Source organism: Mesoplodon bidens, assembly GCF_964165515.1.
Source record: "Mesoplodon bidens genome assembly, chromosome: 12".
NCBI classification, from domain to species: Eukaryota; Metazoa; Chordata; class Mammalia; order Artiodactyla; family Ziphiidae; genus Mesoplodon; species Mesoplodon bidens.
The window spans coordinates 45187897-45210699 of record NC_138168.1 but is presented as its reverse complement, the minus strand read 5'-3'; the positions used below and the strand labels follow the sequence as shown (position 1 = coordinate 45210699).

The following is a 22803-nucleotide window of genomic DNA, read 5'->3' as shown; positions in this document are numbered from 1 at the left end:
GATACATAAGCTATTAAAATATACGTAGCACTTATCTTTCATGAATTAGAGTGGATGTTTTAAGCTGTTGCAGCCACACCTTGCTCCTTCCTCTGTGTAATTCTTATTTTTCAGGGCAGGAAGACGACTTGTCTTGTGGGCCACAAGCACCGGTGTATTTTTGTTTGGCATAGCAGCGGCATTCACGTTTGATTATTACAGCTTCATAGTCACACGCTTCCTTCTTGCTATCGTGAGTTGGGTTGTTGTTGGGATTTTTTTGTTTGCTTTGTTTTGTTTTGCCTCTTTAATTCCACTGCAGGACTTTTATATTAAACCTTAACTCTCTTAGTCTTGTTCATTTAGAATCTAGTGAGAGAGATCAAAGACTAATCTTTGTTCACTCCACTGCAGAAGTCTTTCTGTAGAATATTAGTGTCCTATGCTTAGAATGGAACTCATTAAAGTGAAAAATTGTTGCTTAGTAGGCAGAAACTTTACATTTGACTCGACACCTGACAGGTGGTCCACATTCCACGATTACTAACAGCAAGGATTTGTGGAACATCACTTCCACTTGGCATTGTACTGGGGATTCTAGCTGATACTCTAAAGCAAAAGAGAGAGAGGAGACAGGGAGAACAAGAGGGAGAGAGGAAGGCATAAGGGGAAAGAAAGAAAAAAAAAGTCATTCTTTGTAGCCATTACAAATAATCGCTACAATTTATTTTACTTCTGAGCAATTGTATGGGTCTAGTCAGGCTTTGTATGCATGAGCCAAACAGAAGGTTCAGGTGTATTGTTAAGAAAGTCATTTGTATAATGTGCAGGAAGAATGAACACAAGAAGGCATCGGGGGCTTCCCTGGTGGCGCAGTGGTTGGGAGTCCACCTGCCAAGGCAGGGGACGTGGGTTCGAGCCCTGTTCTGGGAAGATCCCACATGCCGCGGAGCAACTGGGCCCGCGAGCCGCAACTACTGAGCCTGCGCGTCTAGAGCCTGTGCTCCACAACAAGAGAGGCCACGATAGTGAGAGGCCCGCACACTGCGATGAAGAGTGGCCCCCGCTTGCCACAACTAGAGAAAGCCCTAGCACAGAAACAAAGACCCAACACAGCCATAAATAAATAAATAAATAAATAAATAAATAAATAAATAAATTTTAAAAAATTTAAAGAAGGCATCGGGCATTTCTGTTACGGGGAACCGGGGAGTAGAGTGGAAGGGGCATGAGTCTGAATCCCAGCCTTGTCATGTATCGGCTTCTCAACTGTATGACCTTGGGCAAACACCTTATCCTCGTCAAACCTTAATTTCTGACCTATAAACTGTAGAAAATAATACCTGCTTCACTGGGCTGTTACCAGGATTCGGTGAGATTCATGTAAGCATCCACAGTTCAGTACCTGGCACAGACTAGGCACTCCCTACAAGGGTGCTATTACTGGAAGTGGACCAGAGAGTGAGGAAGCTGTTTCCACATGTGGTGAGGCTTCCAGACAGCTTCCAAATTACCAAACAACAGCAGCAGTGATTCTGTTTGGAGGTCACTGGTCAAGGATAACCAGGTGAAGTTTTATCTTCAGGGAGAGCTTGTGATCTTGCTGAACACAGAGTAGGGCCTGCATCCCCTCTCACCAGAATGGATGATCCAAGGGTCTGGAGGGAAGCCAAGGACTTCAATCTCAGAAGAAGAGGTCACGGCACCCTCTCAGAGGGCAAGGTGGTGTATCCTCTTTTGGAGTCTGCATCGATGGCTGGGAAGGGTTCCTAGAAAGCCACACAGATGGCCAAGGATAGGAGGATGCATTAAAAAAATTTGAGGAGAATTGAAGGTGTTGCATCTTTAAAAAATGTATATGTATCTAGGAATGTAGAGAGTTTTTAATACAAAAGAGAACAACCAGCAGTTCTGCTCCACTGAGGATGGTATAAGAGAAAATGGCTCTGTAGCTACAGAGTGAGATTTGATAAGAGACCTTCTGGTGAGAATGATGGTACAACAGAGGCACAGACAGGACTTGAGAGGGCGTGGAGCCCTCTTTTGGAAGATTGAAGAGGATAATTCTAAAAATATCTGTTTTGGTCTTGCAAAATACCATGAGTTGATTTCCAGAGCCAAGAACATGAGACAGCCACCCATAGAATACATCTGTAAAATGTGGCCTTAATTTTCTGTGGCTCCTTCCTTTGGTTTTTATGGGAAATGTATTTGTGATACAATTTTGAGTAGGGAAGATGCAGGCAGATTCATTCACTCAGCACATTTATGGATCTGCCTACAGAGTGTAATGCTAAGTCAACCTGACCAGGCTGTTTCAATAACCCTACATGGTAGGGGAAGTCAAGACACTGACGGGCCATTTAAAACATCCATGCAATGTTGACAATGGAGGACTAACAGTGGAGGGGGTCCCGCAGCGGGGAATGGGTTGGGGAGTCTGGAGAGTCAGGGGCTTTTTAGTCTGAGGGGTGGCTGAGAGAAGAACCTTCCAGGCAGAGGCAGCAGCAAGTGAGAAGGCCCTGAGATGTGAAGAAACTGAAGGTCCCGATGCCTGGAGAATAGAAAGGAGGTGAAATACGTGATAAGGCTGAAGGAGAGAGAGAGGACGAGGCAGGGCCTTGTAGGATGACAAAGAGTTTGCCTGGTTTCCTAAAGGCAATGGGAATCCCCTGAAGGAGTTCAGTGAATTCAGGGGTGAAGTGATCATTTTGGCTGCTATATTGGGGGTGGGGTCAGGGTAGATGTGAGGAATAGAGTGTTATCAGTGGAGGTGACAGGTATGAATGGTGTCAAGGAGGCTTCTGGAATTATTTAGGTAGTTGTGCAATGGATTGTTTGAACCCAGTGACAGAAGTAACCAGTAGGAAGTGGGAGTGAACACAAAAAGAACTGGCACTGAAAAAAACATTTTGGGGACTGATGTTATAACTTACTTTAATGGGGAAATTTGTAGTATTTGAGGGTTTAAATTTACCAAACAACTGGATTCTTCAGTATGGGAGTCCTCATTATCAGGGTTCATTATCTGAGTCTTGCAATTACAAGGTTTCGTGGGGAAATAAAACCTGTTGCCACAAAATAGGAAACTGACCATTAATACAATAGTCCCCATCAAGCACCTCTCTGCTTACTGCTAGTAGGCTAGCCTCTTTGTGACTCTGATGCAAAGTGAAATTGCAGATCTTACAAAAGATTCTAGATTACAGAAAGTCTTTGAAAGCAGTGGGGGAAAACTGCCTGAATCCTACACAGATCCCTTGACCAATTGGGATCTGGCAGAGATAAACCAGTTACCTTTTTTTTTCAATTAATTTTTATTGGAGTATAGTTGATTTACAATGTTGTGTTAGTTTCTGCCGTACAGCAAAGTGAATCAATTATACATATACATATATCTACTCTTTTTTAGATTCTTTTCCCATATAGAAACCAGTTAACTTCTGAAGAAATTAACATCCACAAGGATAATGACAAGATGAGCCTTCAAAAGAGTATGATTCAAATATCAAAGGATTAAGAGAGGCCTTTGGAGAAATCAATGGCACTCTAGAATAACTTTGCAAAAATTAATTTTATGATTTGTTTTATAAAAGTCAAATGTGAAATAATTTTGAAGGAAAAATTCTAATCCTTTCACCACCACCCCCCTTCACACACACAAACAAAAATCCATCATTTGTTTCATTCTTTGTTTATTCCATGAGGGGTCACATATTGTTATTATAATCTAAATTTTGTTAAATTAAAATAGGCCTATTTTGGGGGGCTTCCCTGGTGGTGCAGTGATTAAGAATCTGCCTGCCAATGCAGGGGACACGGGTTTGATCCCTGGTCCGGGAAGATCCCACATGCCGCGGAGCAACTAAGCCCATGTGCCACAACTACTGAGCCTGTGCTCTAGAGCCTGTGAGCCACAACTACTGAAGCCCGCGTGCCTAGAGCCAGTGCAACAAGAGAAGCCACCACAGTGAGAAGCCCGTGCACCGCAACAGAGAGTAGCCCCCCCACCCACCGCTCGCTGCTGCAACTAGAGAAAGCCCACGCGCAGCAACGAAGACTCAATGCAGCCATAAATAAATAAATTTATTTATTTAAAAAAAAAGATAGGCCTATTTTCAAAATAAAGTTTTTTCTCCCATTTTTTTATTGTGGTAAAATACACATAACAATATTTACCATCTTAATTATTTTTAAGTGCATATAGTTCAGTACATATTAAGTACCTTTATATTGTTGTGCAAGCAACACCACTATCCATCTCCAGAACTCTTTTCATCTTGCAAATCTTAAACTCTATATTCATTAAACAATAACTCCCCATTCCCTCTTCCCCCCAACCCCTAGCAACCACCATCCTGTTTTCTGTCTTATGAATTTGACTGCTCTAGGTACCTCATAAAAATGGAATCACATAGTATTTGTCTTTTTGGAGTTAGCTTATTTCACTTGGTATAATGTCCTCAAAGTTCATTCATGTTGGAGCATATGTCAGAAGATTCCTTTTTTAAAGCTAAGTAATACTCCATTGTATGTATATACCACATTTTGCTTATCCATTCGTCTGTTGATGGATGCTTGGCTTGCTTCCACATTTTAGCTACTGTGAATATTGCTGTTATGAACATGGGTATAAAAATATTTCTTTGAGATCTCACTTTCAGTTCTTTTGGGTATATTCCCAAAATAGGATTGTTGGATCATATGGTAATAATATTCTTAATTTTTTGAGGAATTCCCATACTGTTTTCCACAGCAGCTGTACCATTTTACATTCCTACCAATAGTGCATATGGGTTCTGATTTCTCCACATACTCACCAACACCTGTTATTTTTTTATTTTTATTTTTTTGTTGTTGTGGTACGCAGGCCTCTCACTGCCGCGGCCTCTCCCATTGCGGAGCACAGGCTCCAGACACGCAGGCTCAGCAGCCATGGCTCACGGGCCCAGCCACTCCGCGGCATGTGGGATCTTCCCGGACCGGGGCACGAACCCGTGTCCCCTGCATCGGCAGGCGGACTCTCAACCACTGTGCCACCAGGGAAGCCCTGTTTGTTTTTCTTTTTGTTTTTTTGATACTATCCATCCTAATGGCCATGAGGTGGCATCTCATTGTGATTTTGATTTGCATTTCCCTAATGATTAGTAATGCTGAGCATCTTTTTGTGTGCTATTTGCCATTCCTGTATTTTCTTTCGAAAAATCCATTTTTGAATTTGATTGTTTGGTTAGCAGACGTTTGGTCCTGTCCAAAGCATCCATAAAACATTTGGTCCAGGCCAAAAGGTACTTGATATTTGGTCCTGTCCAAAACCATTTGGCATAGACCAAATATGCTCATGGATGTTTTGGATAAGAGCAAATTTCAAGGACCTTTTGGTGTGGACCGAATGTTTTGTGGATGTTTCTGACAGAACCAAATATCCTGTAAGGGTTTGTTTTATTGTTGAGTTTTAGGAGTTCTCTACATATTCTGGATGTTAGTCTCCTATCAGATATATGATTTGCATATATCTCATTCTGTAAGTTGGCTTTTCAGTCTGGTGATAGTGCCCTTTGATGCACAGAAATTTTGAATTTCCCTGAAGTGCAGTTTGTCTGGTTTTTTTGTTGTTGTTATTGCTATTGCCTGTCAAAATGAAGTTTTAATCAAATCTTTTTTCTTCTCACTAGTTACCATAAATTGTTTGCCCCCATTTAAAATTTAGGATTTGATAATAAGGCTCTTCTCTATATAGATAAATTGATACACACATTTGCAAGGAACTGAGACATAAATTCACACTGTAGAGGAATATTTAAATGAAGCAAAAGGCAGCGTCTAACATTTATATCATGCATAACCACTCAAGTTTTGCCATTTGGGGTGGACAGGGTGTGGGAAGATGAAAGGACCCATTTAAAGAAGGATGGATCGGATTAAATGCCATTGTATAAATATGATACGGGTTTCAGAAAAAAGTGCTTTGTCATTTTCTTTCTTGCCTATGTGTGGTTTGCAGAGAGATTGGACTCCTTAGTAGTTACGTGTGTGACCTTAAATCTGGACCACCCTCCCTGCTTTGTTTTGCAGTCTGGAAGTGGCTATCTCGTGGTGGTGTTTGTCTATGCGACAGAATTTGTCGGCATGAAGTCTCGGACGTGGGCATCCATCCACTTGCATTCCTTTTTTGCTTTTGGAACCATGGTGGTGGCTTTGACGGGCTACTTGGTCAGGACCTGGTGGATCTATCAGATAGTCCTCTCCACAGTGACTGTCCCCTTTGTCCTGTGCTGTTGGATGCTCCCAGAGACACCTTTTTGGCTTCTCTCAGAGGGAAAATACGAAGAAGCACAAAAAGTAATTGATACGATGGCCAAGTGGAATAGGACGAGATCCTGTAAACTGTCAGAACTTTTATCACTGGATCACGATGGTTCTGCTGGTAATAAGCCCTCTCAAGTTGAGAAGCACACCCTATCAGATCTGTTTTGTGACTGGAGTATTGGAACAAGGACACTTATTGTTTGGCTGATTTGGTTCACAGGGTGTTTGGGGTTCTACACTTTCTCCTTGAATTCTGTTCATTTGGGAGGCAATGAATATTTAAATCTCTTCCTCATGGGTAAGTGATTAAATTACATTTAAGTTGTAGCCATGAAGTGAAATTTCTACCAAGTTTTGAGAGTGTTTCTATTGTCTTTTTTCCTACCAGGAACAATTCTGCCAACTACGTGATTATGGTCTCTTTTAGTGTTACACATGTATATATTCTCTTTAAAACAATGCAAACAGTTAGAAGACTTGCGTCCCTCCTTCCTCTTCTGCCTCTTCTCCTTGTTTGCTCCCTTTCTTGAAGCCCATTGCCCTCTCAGAACTATCTTTCAGAGGTAACTTCTGTAACCTTTGGCTTGTACTCTCAGATCTCTTTTTATGCGTCTCCATACATTTGTGCAGATAAACGTTTTATATTTTAACATAAATGAGATTATTCACTACATACTGTTCTTTGCAAGTTGCATTCCTTTTTTTTTTTTTTTTTTTTTTTTTTTAATTAATTAATTTATTTTTGCTGTGTTGCGTGTTCATTTCTGTGTGAGGGCTTTCTCTAGTTGTGGCAAGTGGGGGCCACTCTTCATCGTGGTGCGTGGGCCTCTCACTATCGCGGCCTCTTGTTGCGGAGCACAGGCTCCAGACGCGCAGGCTCAGTAGTCGTGGCTCACGGGCCTAGTTGCTCCGCGGCATGTGGGATCCTCCCAGACCAGGGCTCGAACCCGTGTCCCCTGCATTAGCAGGCAGATTCTCAACCACTGCGCCACCAGGGAAGCCCTGCATTCCTTTTAATATTTAACATGTCTTGGAGATCTTCTGGTATCTTTCTACCTTCAAATGTCCTTAATTTAGGAATCTTAGTCAGTAAAATAACCTAAATACATGCAACTGTAATTTATGTTGTCATGCTTCTTTTTTTTTTTTTTTTTTTTTTTTTTGGCTGTATGTGGGCCTCTCACTGTTGTGGCCTCTCCCGTTGCGGAGCACAGGCTCCAGATACGCAGTCTCAGCGGCCATGGCTCACGGGCCCAGCCGCTCCGCGGCATATGGGATCCTCCCAGACCAGGGCACGAACCCGTGTCCCCTGCATCGGCAGGCAGACTCTCAACCGCTGCGCCACCAGGGAAGCCCTGTCATGCTTCTTTTAATTCAGTAGCAGGTTAAAGTAGCTTCAGATACTGCTGTGATGGCTTGCGGCGTGACTCCTAGGGTAAACCAAATTCATACCAGACACGAGAGAATTGTCTGAAATGCGTTTGTCCAGCTGGTTACTTCTGTGTAGGCTGCTTGTATTTGATATTATCCCCAGAAAAGTTTGCTTTAAAATTTTTATACATAGCTAACATCCCTTCTCATTAAAGTGCTCTAATGAGACACCTGTTTTTGTTTATTATAGCTCAGCAGAAATTATGAGAGAAGTAATTTGAAGAAAAAAAAACTGTACTCTTTTTTTGGGCAGACCAACAAGTTTGTAAAAAGACCCTATCTTGACTTCAAACACATTCTATGTGTCAGTTGAAGAAAGGATGCAGTATTCGTAGAACAGAGCAGCAAATGGTAGGAGAATGAAGTAGGGTGGGGTGTGGCATGGGGAAGCTTAGGAGTGCTGGAGTTTTAGATCTTTATGCTATAGTCTTAATTTTGATGGAGATGTAAATTCTCAAGAAACTGGGAAGTCTCATAAATATAAAAATGTTTCCAAGACAAATACCATGGTTTTATAGTCTCCACTGCCTTTGATTTTTCATGTCATTACCCTTGCCAGCAGCCCTCTGCCTGACAGGCGCTTCTAGCCAACACTTCCGTGCTGTGAAATTTTTGAACAAGTTTTCATCTCCTGAGATGGTTTGGTGCTGGTGGGAATTTCAGCTTAGGTTTTGTGCTACTTGCAGGTGATAAGCGCTACAGTAGCCTGAAGACGTATCTTTGAGGTTATGTGGAGATAGGAGCAGAATGGGGTTATACATAATAAAGTAAAGAAGATAAGGGCACATGGTCTTAATCCCAGACAGATTGGGACTCATTGCTTGCACCATTTCTTTTTTCTTTTTTACGGTACGTGGGCCTCTCACTGTTGTGGCCTCTCCCGTTGCGGAGCACAGGCTCCGGACGCTCAGGTTCAGCGGCCATGGCTCACGGGCCTAGCTGCTCCATGGCATGTGGGACCCTCCCGGACCAGGGCACGAACCCGTGTCCCCTGCATCGGCAGGCGGACTCTCAACCACTGCGCCACGAGGGAAGCCCTGGTTGCACCATTTCTATCCCAGACATAGTCAAGTCAAAATTTAGATGCAGCATCTATACAACAACTCAAGAAACATCAAGGTGGAATATACTTTAAAAGGTCTCTTCACTTTCTGCTCGTGGACGCCTCCGAGTAAGCATCGTTAACGTCTCCCCTGCCCCCCTCCATTGCCGTCATGTCTAAATCAGAGTCACCCAAAGAGCCAGAACAGCTGCAGAGGCTCTTCATCGGAGGTTTGAGCTTTGAAACAACCGATGAGAGCCTGAGGAGCCATTTTGAGCAGTGGGGAATGCTCACAGATTGTGTGGTAACGAGGGATCCAAACACCAAACGCTCCAGAGGCTTCGGGTTTGTCACATATGCCACTGTGGAGGAGTTGGATGCGGCCATGAATGCAAGGCCACACAAGGTGGATGGAAGAGTTGTGGAACCAAAGAGGGCCGTCTCAAGAGAAGATTCTCAAAGACCTGGTGCCCACTTAACTGTGAAAAAGATTTTTGTTGGTGGCATTAAAGAAGACACTGAAGAACATCATCTAAGAGATTATTTTGAACAGTAGGGGAAAATTGAAGTGATTGAAATCATGACTGATTGAGGCAGTGGCAAAAAGAGGCTTTGCTTTCGTAACCTTTGATGACCATGACTCTGTAGACAAGATTGTCATTCAGAAATACCACACTGTGAATGGCCACAGCTGTGAAGTAAGGAAAGCCCTATCTAAGCAAGAGATGGCGAGTGCCTCATCCTGCCAGAGGTCGAAGTGGTTCTGGAAACTTTGGTGGTGGTCGTGGAGGTGGTTTTGGTGGGAATGACAACTTTGGTCGTGGAGGAAACTTCAGTGGTCGAGGTGGCTTTGGTGGCAGCCGTGGTGGTGGTGGATATGGTGGCAGTGGGGATGGCTCTAATGGGTTTGGTAACGATGGAAGCAATTTTGGAGGTGGTGGAAGCTACAATGATTTTGGCAGTTACAACAATCATTCTTCCAATTTTGGACCCATGAAAGGAGGAAACTTTGGAGGCAGAAGTTCTGGCCCCTATGGTCGTGGAGGCCAATACTTTGCCAAACCCCAAAACCAAGGTGGCTATGGTGGTTCCAGCAGCAGCAGTAGCTATGGCAGTGGCAGAAGGTTTTGATTACTGCCAGGAAACAAAGCTTAGCAGGAGAGGAGAGCCAGAGAAGTGACAGGGAAGCTACAGGTTACAACAGATTTGTGAACTCAGCCAAGCACAGTGGTGGCAGGGCCTAGCTGCTACAAAGAAGACATGTTTTAGACCATACTCATGTGTATGGGCAAAACTCGAGGACTGTATTTGTGACTAATTGTATAACAGGTTATTTTAGTTTCTGTTCTGTGGAAAGTGTAAAGCATTCCAACAAAGGGTTTTAATGTAGATTTTTTTTTCTTGCACCCATGCTGTTGATTGCTAAATGTAATAGTCTGATCATGACGCTGAATAAATGTGTCTTTTTTTTTTTTTTTTTTTTTAAAAAAGGTCTCTTCAGCTGTTTCCCAGTTGCTGTGCAGCTTTGCTAGACTCCAGGAAGTTGGGTGGTGGCCTTGCACACAGTGCTGTAGAGAGGGGAGCCCTGAGTCAGACATGGAGGGAACCAGACATGAGGGAGGGAGTTTGCAGGAAAGGGGCCTTGGCTCCCAAAGACCAGTCCCTGAGCCGTCACTTACTCACTGGGCTCAAGTCATTTAATCTGAGTTGGAAAGGGGGGGTAATAATCCAGGCCTATTCCCATGAGGTTCTTTGGAGAATCATTGATTTATTTGACCTTGAAAAGTGTTTGATAAACAAACAAACAAACAAAAGAGTAGAGTAATAGATGTACCTACTGTTCGGGCCTGGAGACGTGGACCCTACAGCAGGGTCTGTGAAAGGGAGGCCTTTTCTCTGAAGTTGTTTATTTTCCACGTTAATGAAAAGGAGGGAGGCTGTCTCTCCAATGGGGCGCAGAATGTTATTTTTTTGTCTTTGCCCAGCCATTTTTTTTGTTTTTTTTCCTGAGCAGCTGCAACTGAATTTAATTTCTGATGTACTGCTAAGAATGTTAACTCAGAAAATATGTGTCCACCTGCAGAGATGTGTTCCCAAAACTGTAGGAGACATGCAGACCCAGACCTGCCAGTCCAGGTGCTTGCAGCATTCTGTAGTTGAATGGGAAAATGCACATCAGTCCTAAAAGGCAGCGGTGGGTAGTGTCCTGAGGTTAGGCAAGCTCCGGAGGGTCGAAAGAACAGACCTTTGAATTACGTGGACAAGCTAGGCTAGTAAACAGTGACAGTTTCTCAAAGGCTATTATTGGGTTTGTTCGGTTTTGCTGAGAGAACTCCTTGCTTGCTCCCTGATGCATTCTGTCTGATAGATGTAAAGCTGGCACTGAATTTTCTACTTTAATTGCTATGTTCGAAGTTACAGTACAAACATTTCCCCATAGTTCTGCCAAGCAGAAGCCAAAGGTCAAAAAAGATCAATGTTGCCTATTAAGTTACATATTTATTCATTCAACCGGCCCATGCTCCAGTCACTGTGTTGTGTCCTGGGGAGCTTCCTGCCTAGTCCGGGATAAGATTCCGAAGACAGGTGATAAGTGCTAGGCGGATTATGTGAGCATTAGTGCACGTCACAGCAAACATCCTGCCCACTCCAGTGAGTTTAAAAGTCGTGGGGCTTGCTGCCTCTCGGGCAGTTGTTAGATAGTTCTTAGAAGCCCCTGGAAGCAGAGAGAGGGCTGACCATTCCTTTTGGGTGGTGGGTTAGAAGGCAGGGTCCCCTTGTTCAGTTGGACACTGTGGCTTATTGAGGTGCATCATTTTGCTCCATGACAGGTGCAGTGGAAATTCCTGCCTACATCTTTGTGTGCTTCGGGATGGACCATGTGGGGAGAAGAAGCATTCTGGTTTTCTCCCTTCTCTCAAGTGCAGTGACCAATGGTGTGATTATGGTGATCCCCAAGGTGAGTTACTTTATGTTTTATTTAGGGAATGGTTAGTTATACTATGACAGTGTGATGGGAGCCTTTTCAGCTTATGAATATGAAGATGAATTAAGACATATGGATAGAGTATATGCTGTACATAGTATTTTAAATGTTTTCTTTAAAAGTGATTCTTTCTCTGTTACACAGATAGTTGAAAATCTAAGGAAAAAAAGAAATGTGGGGCGGGGGTAGGGGGAAAAGCCTATAATCCCACTTCCGAGAGATGGCCACTGTTGTATTTTGCCAACATGATCATCCTGAGTGAGAAGAGTAGATTGCACCTTCCAGTAATTATCGTCATCTTAAACTTTTATTCATTCATGAAAGATCTATCCAGCATCTAGTATGTGCCAGGTTCTTTTCTAGGTGCTGAGGATGTGCGGTAAGTCAAGTTTCTCTGAGTATAGTGAAGAAAAACAAAATAGGATGAGGGATGGAGAATGACTGTGTATGGAGGGGGAACGCACATGTGAACTATTTTATTTTATCTGAGGTGATTGAGGATGGTGTGCCTCTCAGAGAAGGTGATGTTTGATCAGAAACCTGAAGGAGGGAGGGAGCCATGGAGACAGCTGAAAGATATGATGAGTCTTATGTTCAGGGTTGTTCCAGTTTAAGTAGTCTTGTTTTTTTTTTCACTGTAGTAGATTAGTAGTTTCCAATTTCTAGTGTGCATAAATCCCCCGAGGAGCTTGTTTTTAAAATTCAATTTCTTAGTGAGAAACAGTGCCATAAACTACTGAAACGACTTTCACATTCCTGTATTTTGGCAAACTCCACCCCCTAGAACACCTCTTCCACCCAGAGGTGCTCTCCTCTTTCCCCCCAGAATGGAAAACCTGTATTTTCATTCTCAATATGGAAAATATGGTCACTATAACAATACTTTATAATACTTTGTTTTAAATCGATTTAATAATTATTAAGCAACAGTATCTCAACACTTAGATCAAGGCATTTTAAGTTTTGCATATTGTTTGAAGTTTAACTTAAGCTAACCAGTGACTTCCTTTTGTAGTAACAGCTTCACTTAATTGTCAGGTTTGATGAATCACATGTTTTATGTATTGACGTTTCCAGGTGATTGATATATACAACTGATACACATCAATTAAAGCTGCCTAAGACAAGGAGGTCTCTGCCAATTTGAGGGAGCTTCATCCATACCCTTTTTGTTTGTGTTTTTAAGTAGCTTGCAGTTATATTTGTTGAGTTGATGGCAGCTGTCTTTGAGTGGTGAAGATTTAGGGAAACCCTAGAACCTTCAGGTTCTACGGTGGTTAAGCCCCAGTGGTAATGTGGAAGACAGGAAAGTGGCTGATGGGGATTTCTAGAAATAGAGTACTAACCCTTAGCCACAAATTTTTCCCCTCTAATAAAACTTCTCTCCAAATGGTAATGTCAACACAATACAAAAATTTTTAAGTCCCATTAATTCATTCAACAAATATCGTCTACAATAGTAATTAAGGTGACAAGGTGACACTGGTTGCCTTAGTAGAGGCACCACCGAATCTCAGTAACTTCACATCATAGACATTTATTTCTTGCTCATAGAAAGTTCAATGTGGGTGTACCTCGTTGGTGGCTGTGGGAGTGGTGAAGGGGGTGATTGGCTCCATGGAATCATTCAGGGACTCGGGTTGACAGAGGTGCTGCCACTCCTCACACATGAGCTCCAAGGTCACCTGGGTCTCAACACCCAGCTGGCAGACAGAGGAGGAGAGAAAAGATGGACTGTGGGAGGTCTCTGAGAACCACTGCAGGAAGGAGAACATGTCAGGGACAACAGCAGAAACCATCTGGGAGGGTCTCATTCCAAAGTGTCTCTTCCCAAATAGCTTTTCTTATTTGGTAATTTGAAATCTCCAAGGCTGCAGGGAGGCACAATAAAACTTTCCTCTAAATTTCATAAAGATGGAAAGCTTTTGCAGACCATGCGTCGAGTTTACAAAATAAAACTCTTCATTGTTCTGAAAAATACTGGAGAATTAGAAAGTTTTAAGTAATAATTTTAAGGATTTTCTATTTTTCTTTTAAAAATATTACCTGATGACAAAATGACGGTCTATTTTGCTAATATATATTTTTTCAGGATTACCATGTTTGGTGTGTGGTGGCAACTATGGCTGGAAAATTTTCCATAGGGGCAGCGTTTGGCCTTATATACCTTTATACAGCAGAGCTGTATCCAACCACTGTAAGGTAAGAGTTACTTATTTTTCTGTTGTTTTCTTGTTATCTTTCACTTATGTGTCATTTGATTACATCTGGCCTTTGAGTATAAATGCTTTCTTTCCATAGAAGTTACTGGAGCTCCTAGCTATGGGAGGGTTACATGATGATGCTAATTCTGAATCTGAGGCTTTGTCTATACGTCATTAGCAAGGATATTAAAGAACTTGTTTTGAAATAACACTCTTATTATCCTAAAACCATTTTAAGTCTCAAATACAGTTGACTTAACATCGACTCAAGGCTAATTTTCTCAGGTTGTATCTCTTGATGTCCTGATGTCAGTTGTGTTAGTTTGTTAGGGCCGCCATAACAAAGCACCACAGACTGAGGGGCTCAAACAACAGAAGTGAATTTTCTCACAGTTGTGGAGGCTGGAAGTCTGAGATCAAGCTGTTTGGCAGGTTTGGTTTCTCCTGGGGCCTTTCTCCTAGGCTTAATAAGAGATACTTATTCATGTTGAAGGCACATTCTTTGCTTCCTACTAGACATTCTATAAGGTTTAAATAACTTTTAAAGGAAAGCACATTAAGATATTGCTTGACTTTAAAACACTGAAATAGGATGTTCCATAGATATAAATCTTTTGCTTTCCCAAATCCCCGCTCCATACCCCAAATAAACTGCTCTAGAAGACTGATGTTATCTGCAATATTAGACTCAATGAGTATATGTAAGGGCCTCATCTGCATAGCTGATGATGATTGGTTTACCTTCTTTTTTGGTCTTGAATTGTCTTGAATTATCTGCATGCTTGTTTACACTGCTGTTTCACAGAATGAGAATATAAATCATGAACAATTCTTAAAAAATTAAAGTAAAATTATTTCCAAGTATATTAAGCTAAGTTAAGTTTTACTATTTATTCTCTGCTGGAAGGGTGGACAGGGGCTCTGGGCAGCTGTTCCCTCACTCTCTGCATCCTGTGCCTTTCTTGTCTTCTGTTCTTGCTGCTGTATTAATCCTCTCCGCGTTTCCAGGTCGCTGGCTGTGGGGAGTGGCAGCACGGTGGGCCGTGTGGGGAGCATCGCGGCCCCATTCTGCATTTACCTCTCCAGCGTTTGGATCTTCATGCCACAGGTGTTCATCAGTTTATAGAACTTTACTGAGATAGCAGCGAGGCAGAAGAGCCGACTGCCTTCTGTATTTTTATTTATTGGAAGCCAATTTATAATTCGGTTACGGGGGTTTATAGCAACCTAATTAACAGCTCACCAGCTGGTAAGTAGGGTGGTGGGTTGCTGCTTTTCATGTTCGTTGATTGCCTTCTCGCCTCTTCCCCATCCCGCCCTGCCTCCCGCTGTGAGCTGTTAATCCATTGCAGCTCTGCCAGCCAGAGGAGGGCCTCTCCTCAGCACATCGTGAAGCCGGGACTGCGCAGGGAGAGCTCTGGTCTCTGGTCTCTCAGCCTGTGCCCCTGTGTCTGGATCCGCAGGCTGCCTCTCACCCCCAGCCCTTGCCTCTGTGTTCCCACCGTGTGACGGCTGGTCAAGGCCAGTTCTGGAGGCTGCTGCTCCCGGAAGGACTCAGTGGTGTCTGCTGGAGAGGTGTAGGGATCTGTGGTTTCCAGCTTCCCCGAAACTTGAGGGGCTCTTCACAGGCAAGGCTGCCTGCGTGCTTCCTCCTGGCTCCGGCAGTGTGAGCCGTCCTCCTGGTTATGAAGTGTGCGAGGGGTTCTGTGCGGTTTGCACGTGTCCTCGTGGCCGGGCTGAGAGTTTGGGAAACCACGCGGAGCACTGTTACACACCCGGGTCAGGAGGAGGATGGGGGGAGGGGAGGGGAGGGGGCAGGGAATGTGGGGGGCGGCCTGAGGGGCTGCACCACCTACGGGAGAACCCTGGGTGTGCCGGCCCTCCCTCCCCCTCCAGGCTCCCTCTCCAGGACTTCTTGGTCCTCGTTCTCTAGGCTGTTCCCTCTGGGGCTCCTCCTGTGCTCCTGTCTTCTTCTGATTGCTTCATTCTCCAAGAGCCATTCTGGCTGTCTTTTTCAGTCCCTGCGCGGGTGACCTCTCCTGATTCTGACTTCTCTTCCAAGCTGCAGACCCACTAGCCCCATGGATAGTCTCCCTGGGCGACTAAACAGCTTCACCGTTTCCCAAACCCAGCCGGCCGGTGACTTGCGTTTCCTCCACCTGTCTCCGCTCTGCGGTAGGAGTCCGTGGCCTGCAGCGTGACACTTGAGCACCAACTTTTTATTCTCCCACCCCCTCCAACCTACGACACCGAGTCCTTTCCTTCTCTCTCACAACCAGCCTACTCACCTGCCTCCAGTCCAGCCCCTCATCACCGCCTGCCTCCCTGGTTCCCTCCCTGCACACGCCCCCGGCCCCATCAGAGTAGTTTGCTGAACCGGAGCTCTGGTCCAACTGCCCTTCACCTCCAGAGCAAAACCCAAACTCTGCCTGATACTCACGGCCTTTCCAGATTGACCCCCTGCCCATGTTCCCTATTTTGTTTTGTTTCCTCACACACTTCCTCCTCCTCTCCACACCCTGTTCTCATTCATCTCCACCGGCCTCCTCTGCCCGAACATCCCCTCTGCAGAGAATGCTCCTCCCCGCCCCCCAAACTTCGTGTATCTTTTTTTTTTTTTAAGAGAATGGGACCAGTTTTATACATTCTGTAGCCATGAAAGTAATGTTAAAACCAGAAAAGCAGATAAGGCTAATTGACTAAACCAGGACCACCTGTGGAGGAGAGAAGGAGAGGCTTCTGGGGTGCAAGCAGTGTTTTCTTGTGGGTGATCAAGACCATGATGTGTTTGCTTTATAATTATTTCTTAAACTGTGCATTTGTTTTATGCATTTAAAAAATTATATCATATTTTATGGTAGATAGGTAGATAGACAGATATAGACCTTTTTTTTTTTTTTTTTCCTTTCCTTTTTAAGAGGTAAATCCAAGAACTTTTAGGACCCAGCCTGCCTCAGAAGCTTGCACTCCATCTGGGTCAGAGCCCTGAGGGCTCCCAGGACCGTAAGATGCGTTAAGGCAGTGATTTCTTCCCAGTATGTCTATGAAGTCCCTTTCACAGGGTCTTCCTGGGCTTCGTGGAGAGCAACGGCCTTACCAGGTTCTTCTGGATGAGGGTGTCCTGGAGCTTTAGTGGCTGTGACTTGCATGGCTGGGGAAATGAGACCAGAGCTGGACCCACTTGCCTCATTCCTAGTTCGTCCTCCTGCACTGTCTCTGTCGGACGACTAGTGGAAGGCCCAAAGCTCTAGGGGTTTAGATGAGGCAGCTAAACCTCTTTTAAGACCAGAGCAAACTCCACTTCTTTAAGAAGCCCACCCAGATCCAGTGATGCAACCTCTCCCTTTCCCAGGTCTGCATAGTATTTCGTGTGTACCCTTTCCGCAGCCCGCTGTCGCAGTCTGGCTGTATTATTCACATGTATGTCTTTGTCCCCCAGTTAAATTGTTGAACTCTTGCAGGATAGGGCATTTTATGTACCCACAACTGGGTCCACCGGAGCATTTCTCTCACCTTGTGTGCCATTCATGCTATAATTTACTTAATTTACTTTTATTTTTATTTTTTTTGTGGTACGCGGGCCTCTCACTGTTGCGGCCTCTCCTGTTGCGGAGCACAGGCTCCGGACACGCAGGCTCAGCGGCTGTGGCTCACGGGCCCAGCCGCTCCGCGGCATGTGGGATCCTCCCGGACCGGGGCACAAACCCATGCCCCCTGCATTGGCAGGCGGACTCTCAACCACTGTGCCAACAGGGAAGCCCTTACTTAATATTTTAAATCAAATAGAATGGCTTTTAAAATTTAGCTTTCCCTAAACAACAATAACAGTGAAATCATGGGTGTTATACTAGTTACATGTTTTTCTAAAATACACTAACAATCTCATAAGTAGTAAAACAAATTGTTTGAGACGTCCTTAAAAAAAAAAAAATCACCAGGCATATACACAGGTGGTATGCGTCTGCTCTTTGGGGATCATTGGCTCAGCATGGTTCTCTCTCATGTCCCAGTAACAGGCACTCAGTCAAGTTTGCTTCATTGGGGGCGTTGGGTCTGGCCTACACAGGAAGGAGTTTTGGAGAATCCACCACTCTTTTTAGGTCACGGACTTTTCCAGAAGCATCTCCTTTGTGCTAGCACTTTATGTTCGTTGTTAAATAAATAAAAGATAAAAATGGAAAAGATGTTTTTAAAAATAAGCTAAGACACACAGAAGAAGATAGACAAATCTATAAAAGCAAACTGCTATAAAATCACTAAAACAAAATAAAGATTTTTTTTAAAGGACATCCATAACGGTCCATTATGGACTACAGAGTTAAAAGGGGCTTTTAAATTTTATTTAACAGGTACTTAAATAGTGCTTGTTATGTAACAAGCTCTATTTTTTTTTTTTTTTTTGTGGTACGTGGGCCTCTCACTGTTGTGGCCTCTCCCGTTGCGGAGCACAGGCTCTGGACGCGCAGGCTCAGCGGCCATGGCTCACGGGCCTAGCCGCTCTGCGGCATGTGGTATCTTCCTGGACCGGGGCACGAACCCATGTCCCCTGCATCGGCAGGCGGACTCTCAACCACTGAGCAACCAGGGAAGCCCACAAGCTCTATTTTAAGTGCTTTACGAGAAGTAGTCTTCACAGATTGCAGGTACTGATTTTGTTATCCCTATTTAAGTGACAGAACTTGGGTTCAAACCCAAATACCATGCCTTTTGCATAGGTCAAACAAATAAACAGTCTTAAAAGGGATGCAGAGAAATAAGTTCTTCCTCCACCCTGACCCTGGTCCCCCCCTTCCCCAGGACAACCTCTGTCAGCAGGGTCTTGTGTATATTTGCAAAAGTATTCTGTGAAGGTACTTCCTTTGGATGTAGTAGATGTTACTTGTTATTTTTAATGAGTAAAAAAATAAATTATTAAATTTCTCATTAAGCTTATTCATGGGTGTCAAACTGCCTAGGGAGCCAGTATTTTCACTTTGAGGAATAGAAATGGTAATCTAGAAGATAAGCTTATATTTTCTCTTTCAAAAAGAAGCACATGAAAATCACTCCTTCTGTTGCTTTTATTATCAACCATCATTTTTTTAGTAATCTAAGGAAAAAAAGTGGACACCTAATTCATATCCTGTTTGTATTCATGAACTCATTTGGCAAAGGTTGAGTGCTGATTTTGAATTAGCTTCCCTGCTAGGTGATAAGCAGCAGAGATGAAAGAAATAGCATTTGTCCTGAGAGATGTCCTGTCTGGTGCAGAAGGCAGAAGCCCCAGAGAAGAGGGCTGTGGTAGGGAAAAGCTGGGGTTATGGGGTTGTAGGCAAGGGCTACCAGCCGAGGCTAGAGCCAGAGGGGAGGTTTCTCAGAGGAGGGGGCTTTAATCTGTGTCTGGAGGAGCCAGTGAGAGTCAGCAAGGTGGAGGAGGAGAGAAGGGAGTTCCACGCGGAGGAAACAGGAAGGCAAAAACTTAGAGGGAAAAGGAACTTGACCAGTTTGAGTTTGGGTGCAAGCATTACTGCTAACACCCAGGGTGGGTTGAGGGAGCCAGGAGATATGGGTGAAAGGATGGGCAGGATCTCAAAGGAGAGCAGAACAGAAGAACATTCAGACCTGAAGTTGGGTTGGAGAGGACAGCATGGAAAAGTTGTATCCACAGGACCCATGATGAGTTTGCATATGGTGGAGAGGGGCAGCTGGAGGGATGGGAAGGTTGTTCTTGGGGCTGGAGGGAACCCGGAGGAGGAACAAGGTTGAGGTGGGGAAGGACAGTGCACTTGAATTGTGGGTGATGAGTGTGAGGTACCTGCTTGACGGCAGAGGCTGGGGGAGGCGTCCAGGAGGCAGGTCTGGAGCTCAGGGGACACCCCCATGGGAGGTACAGATTTGGGAGTCAGCTTATGAAGAGGTGAGGGAGACTGAAGAGCAGAACCCTAGGAATGGTGGCATTTAAAGCCTGATGGGAAGAGGGGTCCAGGGCAGAGACTGAGATGCAGTAGCCGGGGAGACAGGGAGGTGACCAGAGCCCCAAAGGAGGAGGGCAGGTGAGGAAGCCAGGACAGGACAGCGGCTAAGAAAGAGCAGAACAGGAAAACGTGCATCGGGTTTGGCAGCTAGGAATCTGTGGCCTGGGAAGAGCAGCTTCTGTGGGTGGTGGGAGTGGGCCATGCTGTGGGGAGCAGGATGGAAGGAGAAGCAGTGAGTGCTGTGGAGAGGATGGGCTGGGGGCTGCAGTGGGTATGAGCTGAGGCAGAGGACCTCTTTTGCTTGTTTCAAAAGACTCGAGAGTAGTAATGATAGCTACCAGTTATTGACTCCTTAACATAAGCCAGTCCCTGTTTTGAGTGCCCTAAATGTGTTACTTAATTTAATCCTTTCAACAGTCCTTTGGGGGCAGGTAATAGTATTATTTCCATTTTACAGATAAGGAAACTGAGGAGCAGGAAAGTTAAGTCAATTGCCCGGGGTCATACAGGTCGCAAGTACAAGTTCCTGGGCAGAGTGGGTACAGAAGTTTTAAGAGGCTCAAGAACTTCTATTTTTACTGAGGGAAGCTAGCCAGTGGAAAGGAAAGGATCAAACATCAGTGAGAATTGGGATTGACATATACAGACTACTATATATAAAGTAGATAATCAACAAGGACCTGCTGTATAGCACAGGGAACTCTTCTCCATACTCTGTAATGACCCATATGCGAAAATAATCTAAAAAAGAGGGGATATATGTATAGGTATAACTGATCCACTTTGCTGTGCAGCAGAAACCAACACAACATTGTAAATTAACTATACTCCAATACAGATCTTTTAAAAAGTTAGATCCAATTGATGCGTTCCAAAAAAACAAATGAGCGGGTAAGAAGGGAGGTCTACTGATGGAGGAAGACCCCACCCAACTGGCACCCTTCCACCTCCCACCCGCAGGAGGAGGTGAGAGGCGACAAAGGCTCCTCCTGCCTGGGGTGGGGGGTGGGGGGAGGGGGGAGCTTTTTGGGATGCTTATAGTGGGGTTGGGGGAGCTGGCCCAGGGCTGTGGGAGACCAGATCTTCTGCTGAGAGTGAGAGAAGAGATGGAGGGTTCTGAGTTTGTTTAGTGCCTGACTATTCTTACTACCAAGTTAAAAAGGAAAAGCCAGTCTTGTCTTGGATCTTCCATTTGATTCTATTTCTTGTTTAGACTTATTCAGTGTTTTTCAGACCCTGGCAGAGGGCTCTTCTGGGGTTTCTACGTCCTTTGCAATGTCACTTTAGATTCTGTTACTGCTTCTAGGCTTACTCATGTATTTCTAGATTTAGGTTGTCAGTGTTCTGCAAACAAAGTAAGAAGCTGTCTTCCCGGGTCACATCTGTTAGTGATGTGGCCTCACAGCACGTCACAGTTGCACTGTGTCTCAGAGGCTGTAAAAGCACCAAGTGTGCAGACTTATCAGAAAAAACATGCCTTAATTTATTTTTATGGGGTCTTCCCAGGCAGTATTTTTTTGCTAAAGGGGTTTAAATTATGTAAGGACAAAGTTTTTACAGACCATATAGAGATTTAGTTCTAAAATCCACCCAAAATCTACATAGTGATCAACAGAGAATAGATGTGCAGACTTTAGTTTTTAATGTGATTTGCATTTTTAAAAGCAAACACCTTGGTGCTAGTCTAAAAGTTTGCCTTTTATGTGTCAAAACCTGGAAAGTTAAGAAATACTGAATTTTTACAGGAAATCGCTTGGACCCACCCCTCCCCTATAGTAGCAGCTAGTTTCCATTGCCTCTGTTTTGTTTCCCCCTAAATTCTGTAGGTTTTGGTTCATTGAAACATTCATTTGTGCATGCATGCATTCATTCATTCCCCACCATTTATTGGATGCTGATAGCATGTCAACTTTTTGGGCCAGGGCAAGGTTGACTAAGACGGTGTCTGGCCGTCAAGTCCAAATCCAAGACTCTGGGTTTCCCCATGAGACTCTGGAGTCTGGGAAGACAGGGCAGGGACTTTTTTTCCCCCTGTGTAGCTCCTAGGACAGTGCCTACATGAGTAATAATGCAGGTAGTAACTGGGATTTATTTAGTAGGTGGTTAATGAGTGATCAGATTAAGCCTAGTCAACAAATTAAAGAACCCTTGGACCAGCATAAGTAACCAAAAGGTCTCACTGAGGAATAAATGACAACTGTTAGGTCAAATTCAATTCTATTGCCCTCTGAAAAAGGTTCCGAAATGATTATTCTCTGAAGGATACCCTTCTTTCTCGATGTGTCACTTATTCTTTTTTTAATTCCTTCTAGTTGCTTGTTGGGACTTTGGCCTTCGTGAGTGGAGTGCTAACGTTCATGCTTCCAGAAACCCTCGGGAAGCCTCTGACAACTACTTGGGAGGAGACTGAAAAAGAGAGCAGTTCAGGCAAATTACTTTCCACAACCGATAATACTGCGTTAGAAAATATTGCAGTGGTTAACTCTGAGGATTCTGGTCTTAATAAATAAATGTGCCAGACGTGCTGTGTAGCACCTGAAATATTGTTTAATGCTTTTGTATTAGAGGAATATTATTCTCATCTCCTGCATGTCATGTGTATGTGTCTTTTTTTTTAATTTTGTAAGAAAGTTTTGAAACAATGGTTTTGTAAAAGTAGAAGAAATAAAAAGCAAGATGAGAATTTGCATTTTTTTTACACTGCTTTCTTATTGCCACAAAATATTTTTCCATATTTGTTCTTCTGTGTCACTGATTCTTGCAGGCCTGAGGGACTGCTACACACTCCCTTCAGTATCAGGATCCCCTCCCCCCAACACTGGGACTGTCGACTGGGAAGAGGAGGGGGCATGTGAGAGTGTGTTTCTTTTGACAAAGCCACTCGAAGATTCTATTTCT

The 22803-nt window shown here is 44.0% G+C and overlaps 1 protein-coding gene and 1 pseudogene across 2 annotated transcripts in view; both read left to right on the top strand.

Moving 5' to 3' along the window:
• The window catches only part of SLC22A16 (solute carrier family 22 member 16), a gene marked incomplete at both ends in the record, with an annotated part of 28084 nt that extends 5669 nt beyond the window's left edge, over window positions 1-22415 (top strand). Inside the window, 6 exons of the mRNA XM_081250489.1 lie at window positions 115-232; window positions 6055-6586; window positions 11593-11720; window positions 13840-13949; window positions 14960-15059; window positions 22218-22415. Of these exons, the coding sequence (XP_081106615.1) occupies window positions 115-232; window positions 6055-6586; window positions 11593-11720; window positions 13840-13949; window positions 14960-15059; window positions 22218-22415 (1186 nt within the window). The remainder of the gene's footprint in view (window positions 1-114; window positions 233-6054; window positions 6587-11592; window positions 11721-13839; window positions 13950-14959; window positions 15060-22217) is intronic.
• LOC308626217 (heterogeneous nuclear ribonucleoprotein A1-like) lies at window positions 8934-10178 on the top strand (annotated as a pseudogene). Its single transcript has one exon. The product of its transcript is annotated as a heterogeneous nuclear ribonucleoprotein A1-like (transcript).
• Window positions 22416-22803: the final 388 nt, after the last annotated feature.